At 40.5% G+C, this 9,876-nt stretch overlaps 1 protein-coding gene across 2 annotated transcripts; it reads right to left on the bottom strand.

Annotated features, from left to right (window-relative positions):
• Positions 1 to 383: 383 nt before the first annotated feature.
• On the bottom strand, positions 384 to 9,148 carry prkcsh (PRKCSH beta subunit of glucosidase II). Of its 2 annotated transcripts, none has more exons than XM_015948528.3 (18): positions 9,071 to 9,148; positions 8,665 to 8,794; positions 8,439 to 8,555; positions 8,185 to 8,280; positions 8,044 to 8,101; positions 7,852 to 7,969; positions 6,123 to 6,252; positions 5,835 to 5,919; positions 4,095 to 4,176; positions 3,895 to 3,978; positions 3,652 to 3,816; positions 3,478 to 3,571; positions 2,944 to 3,013; positions 2,753 to 2,842; positions 2,602 to 2,676; positions 2,418 to 2,517; positions 1,669 to 1,829; positions 384 to 608 (listed from the first exon to the last, which is right to left on the bottom strand). In XM_015948528.3, the coding sequence occupies exons 2-17, from the start codon at positions 8,741 to 8,743 to the stop codon at positions 1,686 to 1,688; spliced, it is 1,587 nt and encodes a 528-aa protein (XP_015804014.1). In that variant the 5' UTR covers positions 8,744 to 8,794; positions 9,071 to 9,148; the 3' UTR covers positions 384 to 608; positions 1,669 to 1,685. The 2 variants fall into 2 exon arrangements, with proteins under 2 accessions (XP_015804014.1, XP_015804013.1); XM_015948527.3 differs by having other exon boundaries at positions 8,971 to 9,087.
• Positions 9,149 to 9,876: the final 728 nt, after the last annotated feature.

The following is a 9,876-nucleotide window of genomic DNA, read 5'->3' as shown; positions in this document are numbered from 1 at the left end:
GTCACGAACGTGGGATTAGCCATCCAGTTACCATTAATGTTGCACTTCCCCATGGCGCAAACTCCCACTACCGTGCTCATCTAAAAACAGCCCCCTTTCACAACCAACTGAATGTGTACGGTTCCTCTTACGCCAACATCATACACAAAACTTGCTGAACACTAACTAGAAATTTACAAAAATTTTATAGAAATAAAAGAATCTTGTTTATTGGGTCTTTGGTAATATGAGACCTTTGGAAACTGTATTTAAGGATTATTTGTCATTTTTAAGGATTTTTTAAGGCTTTAAATTTGGAAAAGCAAATTTAAGACTTTTTAAGACTTTTTAAGGACCCGTGGATACCCTGAATCTAGTGTATAATGAAAGCACACACAATGAAATTCAATTGAAAACAACTTTATTTGAAAACAATGGAATGACACTACATCTGTTATAAAACACTAGAGTCAACACATCAGAAGGAGTGGAAGATGGAAGTGTTGATCACCAGGAATAACCACTAACTGGAATTTCCATAAAACTTACACAAAAATGCAAATGCAGGTGAAGCGGTTCAGTGAGCAGAAACTCTGTGTTGCTGCAAAGACTGGTCCCCCAAGAGCAACCTGTAGAACAAAGCACACACACGCTCATGCTAACACACAGTTTCCTCAAGTCTCTCCTATTAAAGGTCAGGGCAGTTCAGGGGAATTTGATCCCTACATGTTCATTTTTAAGCAGTATTGTGTATTTTTTACTTGTCGTGGATGCAACACTTCGTTAATAAAGTTTCAACTACAGGTTGGAGATTGTGTTTCAGTATTTGAGCATTAACTCGTTCACTGCCATTGATGACTAAAGTCGTCATTTGCATGTTTTTACTGTGTGGGCATCGGAACGAGCCCCCGCACCGTGAGAACAAACATCTCAGCTCTAAAGCCGATCTTCATCCACATACGTCACATGATCAGGCAGCAGAACATCCATGTGTTGGGAGATCGTTTTGGGCCGCTGCTGTAAAAAAAAGTGAGGCGCGAACTGGAAAAGCTTCCGCCGATCACAATTCAACAACGGATTATGAAAGAACGGATAACGCTCGAAACGCGCGGATTCTTCCTGATGCAAGAGGCGAGTCTCCTCTTTGTTTTGGCGTCGACATCATCCTAGCTGAAAAACGCTGGCAGCGAAGGGCTTTTCTGATCAGGAAACGTCTGGCAGTGAATGAGTTAAAGCCAGATATTTAAAGCTTTTATTTGTCATAACTGTGATGATTACGGCTTACAGCTTCTGAAAACCCCACATCCAATATCCCAATTAGAATATTGTGAAAAGTTTCAATATTCTAGACTCTTAGTGTCACTCTAATCCGCTAATCTACGCAAAAAAACCTGCCAAGGTCCTGAGCCTTTAGACGGTCTCTCGTTGGATTGTTTTTGTCTTTACAGCAGCAAGCTACAGACATAATCGAACCGTAGCTTGCCCAGGTTAAAGTGCATCTACCTCAGCAAAAGCCATTTACAGAACTCTTATGTTTCCCCTCTTTTGTTTTACACATATAATAAAATCAGTGGTCAAACATCTAAAAGACTAAACATTCATTCCTGAACAATCGCAGGTCAAAACCCCAACATGGGATTGCTATTGGGCCTCCACACTAGACGGTGACATTTTAAAAGCTGGTCTTACCCACAAATCACAGCCGTCTACAGCTCTTCATGTATGTCTGACACTTCTAGATCAGGGGCCTCCTGGCAGACAGCGGGGCTGGTGAACTCCATCAGGTACTCGCAACGACTGGGCTCTGATGTCGAGGTCACAACGGTTTCCTTTCCACATGTTAACTTCACCTAAGATATTACACAAGCATATGGTTGTCTTTTATCCAACACGGGAGATGACAAGGATAAACAGGGTATCTGCAGGTTTAAGGGAGCCAAATTTAAGACTTTTTAAGACCTTTTTTAAGGCCACTTTGACCAAATTTAAGCTATTTTTAAAATTAAATTTAAGCTATAATTCCCAGCTATTGCCTGGAACCGGTGCTAACCACGTCGTGAACGTGGGATTAGCCATCCAGTTACCATTAATGTTGCACTTCCCCATGGTGCAAGCTCCCACTAACTTAACCAGCTTCTGTGCTCATCTAAAAACAGCCCCCTTTCACAACCAACTGAATGTGTACGGTTCCGCTTACGCCAACATTATGCACAAAAAAAAAGCTGAACACTAACTAGAAATTCACGAAAATTTTATAGAAATAAAATAATTTGGTTTATTGGGTCTTTGGTCATTTTAAGACCTTTGGAAACTGGATTTAATGATTATTTGTCATTTTTAAGGATTTTTAAGGCCTTAAATTTGGAAAAGCAAATTTAAGACTTAAGGACCCGCGGCTACCCTGATAAATCAGTGTTGCGTTTATGAATGAGACTCACAGTGGTGGACCTGTTGGGGCCTTGCCAACAGCCTGTTCCCTGTTCATACTTCATTACAGAGTAGACGTTACCTTCAGGACCTGCCCATTTCCCCCATGTTCTGGTAAAAGAGAAGAAAAAAAGAATAAATACAAGATGAATCAGTTTTGTCGCCTAAACAGAAGGCAGGGTCTGGCATCCTCACCCTAAATTAGTTTCCGATCCACCATACTTGGGTTTCTGGGACACTCTGTTGAACGGACAAAGTCTGTAGACATACCTGTGGCCAAACAAACAACTCAGCTTTCTCACTGATTTTTACAGAACATTTTACAGACATCACAATGCACACATACTCTCCAGTAGTCAGCTCATAACACTGGCTGTAGAGGTAGGCAAACTCAGAACTGGGTCCAAAGTCAAAGGAGATTTCCTTCTCCAGGTTCCTAAAGACAAAACCCATGTCATTACTGTTATTACATTATTGATACAGGCTGACCGAGCACAGAAAGCATCAACAGTGGTTGAAAAGTTTTATGTCCCTCACCTGATCTGATCATCCACCTCTCGTAGAGCTCTCTCAGCTTCTTCAAACTCATTTCTGGCTTTCTGAGCAGCTGAGGAAAACAGACTCTTGGTAAATATAGGCAGACATTCTAAAATATAATCAAAGCCAGCTTGTAGATTGTTAAATCTGAAGCCGAGTCATAAAAGCAACACACCTGCTAGACCAATAAATTAACTACAATTCATCTGTTACAGAATAGAATGAATGTTTTAAATCTGATCATTAAAAAATAATAAAACCCATGTGTGGTATTTTGTTGTTCCTCAACCCTCCCACTGTCTTTATGAGTGACCTCGCCAGGAAAGTTGACCATTAAGCAGGATTGATGGTCTATCCCTTGAGGTCCATGTGGCAGGGGTGAGGAGTGAGCACCACCTCACCCCTGCCACATGGACCCAAGGGATAAACCATCAACCCTGCTCAATGGTCAACTTTCCTCGCGGGGTCACACCCATTAGGACAGTGGGAGGGTTAATGTGACTTGGTTGTCCAGGACTGGTAATAAAAACACACCATCAATAAGATTTTGTGTTTCTTGGTCATACGGTGGCATCGCCCCCTCTTCACTGTCATCCTTCTTTTCATCAGTCCGAGTCACAGGAGGGGACTGAAACCGAAGCACAAATCAGATGTTTCTCTTCAAACATCATAACTGATACATGTCATTAATTAATTAAAAAGGCTTACTTTGTAATCCCCGTCATCCATGTCTTCATCTTCGTCCTCATCTTCATCCTCGTCTTCCTCCTCTGGGATGTCATCATCAGGGTAAGGTTCGGAGTCGTTGTCAGAGACCGGCTCTCTGACTTCCTCCTGAGGAGTTTCCACTGGTGCTGGGCCGTCTGTGTTCGACTGACAACAGCAGTCGCATCATTTAGAAAAACCGTTTGGATTTTCAAATATCTGAACAGAAGGAGTTTGGGTTCTCACCTCAGACACATATTTCTCTCTGATCTTACTCCAAATGGTCTCAAACGCTGCTGTGTTGACTTTGTCCACTCCGCCCAACAGTTCCTGTTGGAGTAAAAGAAAACATTTTCATCTCCTCGAGATCTGTTGCAGCTTTTGAAATTATTGGAATTAATGTTCGCACATTACTGACTGTATTTTAGAAAAATAAATATATGTACCTGAGCCTCCGCTTCTGTGAAAGAACCATCAGAACTATCTGGGTCCATCTCAGAATGAGACAGCAGCTCAGCTACAGAGACGCTGTAACAAAGAGACACACATCAAAACACAGAAAATGCTTTTGAATCAACTGGTGAATAAATCAACAACACTAAACCGAGTGACGATAAAACACAGCTGATCAGAAAAGCCCTGAAACCACATGACTACTAAAACATTTAGGTTATGCAGGAGTAGGGTTGGGCATCGATTGGAACCGGGACCAACTGTTCATTTTTCCCGGAATCGTTCAAAGTTTTTTATTTTGATTCCTAGAATGCTGACTGGAAGAGGAATCCGCAGCCGATCTCCCTGAAAAATAAACGTGATCTGCAAATTGTGACCAACGCTTTTCAGAGCTGATCACACCAGCTGTCTGTGCAGCACGAGTCCCCCCCCCCCCCCCCCCCCCCCCTTAACTCCTGCAGCGTAGAGGAAACTTGTTAAATACGTCAACACGGTGGATTTAATAGAAGCTTTAAAGAACAAACTCTGGACGGTGTGAGGTGAGTTTGTCTCACTGCAGAAATAAAAACACACACCGAGCGTCAGCAGTCGGACGCAGCCGCTCACCAACACTCGTGTGTGTGTGTGTGTGTGTGTGAGCGTCAGAAGGCTGAACAATAACCTGTAGAATAATTAAAGTCATCATGCTAGAGCAGCTTCTCTGTGGTGGACCACACCAGCTTCTGCCACAATAAATAATTATAATAATAATAAATCACACACAACGTTTCATTTCCATTCTGAACTGTTTCTGTTGAGTTTTAATGTTTAAATCTGTTAGATTGTTACTGACAGCAGCTACATTTAAGCTTCACTTCCTGTTCTGACTGAATGCTGCTGCAGCATGGAGGTGTAGTTCTCAGTCGTCCTGGACGTGATCATCCTGAGAGTTTCAGCTGAAAACTGCTGGACGTTTCTGGATATGTTGGAGACACTAATGGGCCATTCCCATCTGTACCGGGTCGGCCCGGGCCGGGTAGCCCCAGTCGGCCCCAGCCTGGCCCGGTTGATTCCACACATCCTGGTCTTAAGCCCATGTGGGCTGATTCTACCCACCAATCAGAGGCTTGCTCTAATGGAAGGTGTGAATTTGCTGTCAGCAGTGGGTGTGTTGGCCCTGGTCGGCCTGAAGCAGACCCCCTCGAGAAGAGGACTGAGAATGAGCCTTGGTTGGCCCGGAAAAATACCAGGCCACCCAGATATGTAAACAACCTACGCTACCCGGCCCGGGCCGACCCGGTACAGATGGGAATGGCCCATTAGCCTCTCATCCCAGAGGCTTCTTCCAGACTTTGTTTGTGGTCAGAAACAAACACACTGGTTGTGCTGCAAGTCTTTCTTTTTTCTCCAAAACATGTTTTTGTCTAAATAAAGGTGATGTTGTTCATAGAATAAAAATTCATGTTGAAGTTAAGATTTCATCAAGTAGGACCTGTGGTTAGCTGGCTCATGTAAAACATGTCCTGTCTTGAAAGAACCGGAATCGAAATGAGGAATTGGAATCGGAATCATTCAAAATCAAACGATGCCCGACCCTATGCAGGAGTTACTCAGAAATGGGTAACATTGAAGGAGTTTTATTCCACAGGAAGGATTGTGGATTTATTAAGAGAGCGCGTTTGAATTAAAACTGAATAGAAGTCTTGTCTTTATTCTGCTGAATATTTCCCTTCCCTAAAAGAAAAACTACTCACAAGCCGTCTCCATCAGCATCCAACTCAATAAACACTTCAGCCATTCTAACTTTGTCCTTCTCCATGCGAATGGCAGCGTTTTGCTCTGAAAAGAAACAAATAAATGAAATAAAAAATAATTTAAAAAAATACAAACCAAAATCAACATACGCTCAGTGACTGTAACAAGAGAACGCTGGCTGTGTGGGGTAGCAGCTACTTATGGAGGATCTTGTTGGGATAACGCTAAGGTGGTGCAGTATCCGTTACAAGCAGTAGAGGGTGGTACACTTTCATTTCATTTTTCACCTTCCCAAGCCTTCAGGTGGCGCTCTTTAGCTTCCTTCTCTGGCTGCTCTGCCGCCTCTTTAGCTGTCCTCAGAGCTTCCACGTTAGTTTCCAGATCCTTTTTGCTGTTCTGGACTTCACCAAGTTTGGTCTGTTGAGTTAAAGTAAAACGACCTTTTTAACCTGACATTATTTAATCAACTCCCAGATTTCAATTTTCTACCTTTTTGTTACCATTTTGATTTAAAGAAAAGAGAAAATGTTGTGAACATAAGCACAACGAAGTTCATAGGTATACAATTGTTTCAATTTGACCAAACTGTGGCACCAATAACTAACCATTTCACCCTTAGTAACTCTAGTGTTTCTCTAGTGTGCAAAAGCATGTAAGACTGCAACTATCTTTGGAAAAATCCCAAATCATTAAGGATCAACTTTACTCATATTTTAATATATTTGCAGCGGTCTCTAGTAGGAATGAATGCCTTGTACGCAGTGTAAAGTGTAATGGCATTAAGGTATAACGGACGTTGCTGTTACTGGCATGTAAAGTGGCGGGTTACTAAAATGTGGTTGAATGATGCGCAGCAGCGCTGTCTGGCTTTCTGACAGCCACACCAGTGAAACTAAATGCCTTAGTACCCACACCCCCCATCCGAAGTACTAATCGTATTGTTATTAGTCAAGATTGCAAATGAAGACATTATCAGCTCTGTTGTTACTAGTAGAAAGTATAATTAAGGATATCCATAATAACAACTGCACTAATAGGAATTAAGTGAGAGATATCTCAGAATCCCTAAAAACCTAAGGTGGTCTTTTTAACCATTTATTAGGCAGGCTAAATATTTATTCCAGATATCTATATTTCCATTGTTCCTATTAGAAATAAAACATCCCAGATATCCATAAGAACATTTTTTACTGAATGATCATTTCAGATATCTGAAATGATCATTCTAGATAGTAAGAATCATTAAGTTATAAAAATCTTTGATGTTATAGAACATAAAAATAACGTCACAGTTACTTTGCTATGTTGTTAATTAATTTTAAAATGTGGTAACTTAGTTACTAACTGAATTACTTTTTAGAAAAAGTTTTTTGTAATTATAACTAAACACTTTTTTTAATTTAAGATGCCCAGCACTGCTTGTAAGTCGTACTCCGGGGAAAAAAAGCTCCAACGCCCCTGTTTCAGAAAGCAGAAGTGAGCCAGATCAGAGGTGAGCTGAATACGGCACGATGTGGAGTCTTATTTCCTGATATTGGAACTTTTCGCCTCAGACTGGATAACAGCAACATGACTCTACCACTGACTGCTTGCTCTGCAACATGGATGTTTTATCCTCACAAATAACAAGAGTTTGGAGGAGTTCTGCGGTGTGGTGAAGTTGCTAAAAATTAGCTTCTAATAGTAGAGAAATTCCCTCCTGTTTCCTGGACACTAAACCAACACCGGCCTTCCCTGTCATGAGTCAAGATAGGTGACTCCATGAATGTTAAGTGACAAGTGTGACATAGATCTGTCAGGCTTTTGAAATTCTAGAGTTATTTTCTATCAAAAGCTAATGCAGCAGATAGGTGTAGGAGACTAATTTCATGTTAAGCCTGTATGAAAATGTCAGATTGACAGATTATAATCAGAAATAATAATTTAAAAATGTTTTTTCAGTGAATGTTACCTTTAAAATTTGTGTATTTTAACCTGTACACATTAAAACCAAAAAAAGTGCATTACTATTCGCACCTGCTTTTCCTCCAGACCCCTTTTGGCCTCCTGGATAAGTTGCTGTTTAAGCAAAAAGCCTTCTTTTGCTATTTCTGCCAACTTCTGCATGCTCTCTTTTTCTTTACGCCACAATTCCCTGGAAAACACAAATAAACAAGATCAGAATGTTTAACTATGTAATTTTATGCAAGCAAAATAAAAAATCCCCACCTGCAGGTGTTCTGACATTCAGCCCCACTGTTGTACTCATCTGTAGCATCGCAGCAGTCTGAAAGAAAAACATCACTTGTTAAAACACAAGCAACACAATATCCTTTAGAAGTGAATCTAAACTGATTTAAAATGTCATACCACAAATTCCATCATTGACGTGAGAGGAAGGGATGAATGTTGGTCTGAAACCTGCATTGGTGCAGTGGAAGTTGCCATTGGGACAAGCAGCGGTACCTGGACATTAAGCTTTAAACACTCAGAAAAGGGAAAATTTGCTTTCTTCTGACAAAATTAAACCAGAAATATTAATCTTGTTATTTATTTATTTATTTTTTCATTAAAATATTAACCAATAGTTTCACTGAAATTGCCAGCATGTGGGATATACAGACCTGGCTCATCAGACCCATCCTGGCAGTCACAGTAGTCATCATTTATTCTGTCGAAGGGAATGGTCCGGGATCCGTCCAGACAAGTAAACGGCTTGTTCTCTTCATAAAACGGTCGCTCTTAATTCAGACAAGTATTAACATAATCAATAGACATCGTCTAAAATTAGGTGTATAAAGCACAATTTAACTCAGCGTAAAGAAATCTGCTCAGATTATAACTGCTTACTCGATAAGGGGACGCCGCGAGGACGTTGAACCTCCACAGCTGAAATTCCTCCCCAAAGCAGCAGCAGGTACCAGAACATGGTGTACACTTTACACTCACACAAAGAACAACACAACAGCACCGAAATTATCTGTCAAACATGTAAAAGGCACTGGTAAGTAACAAATCACAGACATCACAAAGGAAGCACTATTAACTACAAAGCTAGCATAATGGTTAGCTACCGAGCTTACGCTTTGAATAATAAGCAATCAATCAAATCAGACAAACATATACATGAACTGCATCATAATCAATACACGATACCTCAACATTAAAAGTCACAAAACAGCGAAACGTCAATTATGTTTTATCCTTATTTATATTTGACTGAGCTAATAGCTAATCATTACACGGACGGTTTTACCTAGTTCCGCATAGATTGAGGCGCGTGCGCAATGCCGTTTATTACGTTGATTGGGCGACACATAGTTTTCTTTCTTGTGATTGGTAGAAAGAAGTGAGCGTCATCACACCTATCTGTACAAGAGGATTCAGCCATCTCGTGCCAGTGAGCCTGGGTAAGTATATTTTCCCCTTATAATAAACTTAGTTCTGTGGAAACGATAGTCATTGGTTTAGACAGAGGGATGTATTAAAAATCTACATTTTTGTTTACAGAAAAGTGTTGTAATAACCCTTAATTAGACGGTTTTGTTCTGAGGAAAAGCCCCATAAAATGTGGAGTCCAGCTGTACTAAAAATAACATTCTTTATTTATACATAGTATCAGTCACTCTGAGTTTTTCATGCAGACAAGACATGAAAATACTCTCCTACACCTATCCTGCATTGGCTTCTGAGAGAAAGTATACGGTAAAATATGATAAAACTAGGATTTGAAAAGCTCTACATCACACTGTCACTTAACATTCATAGACTCACCATTCTTGGCTCATGGAAGGGAAGGACTGCTTTTGGTTTAGCATCCAGGAAACAGCCGAGAACATCTCGGCTAGTTTTGTTCACGCTGTGGGGCGTTTTTCATGTATCAATAACAATAAAGCATGGTCAAAAGCTGCAAGATTTTAGTTTGGGTGTAGGAGTTTTAAAATGCATGTTAGTGTTCTTGAAATCTTAAAAAAAAATACCCAAAGTTTATATGTAAGGTTTTGAAAGTGTTTGGATTTTCAATAAAGTTCTCTTAATTGAATCAGAATCAGCTTTGTTGTC

This window comes from Nothobranchius furzeri, chromosome 5, assembly GCF_043380555.1.
Source record: "Nothobranchius furzeri strain GRZ-AD chromosome 5, NfurGRZ-RIMD1, whole genome shotgun sequence".
Taxonomy (NCBI): Eukaryota; Metazoa; Chordata; class Actinopteri; order Cyprinodontiformes; family Nothobranchiidae; genus Nothobranchius; species Nothobranchius furzeri.
This window is presented reverse-complemented; position numbering and strand designations above follow the sequence as displayed.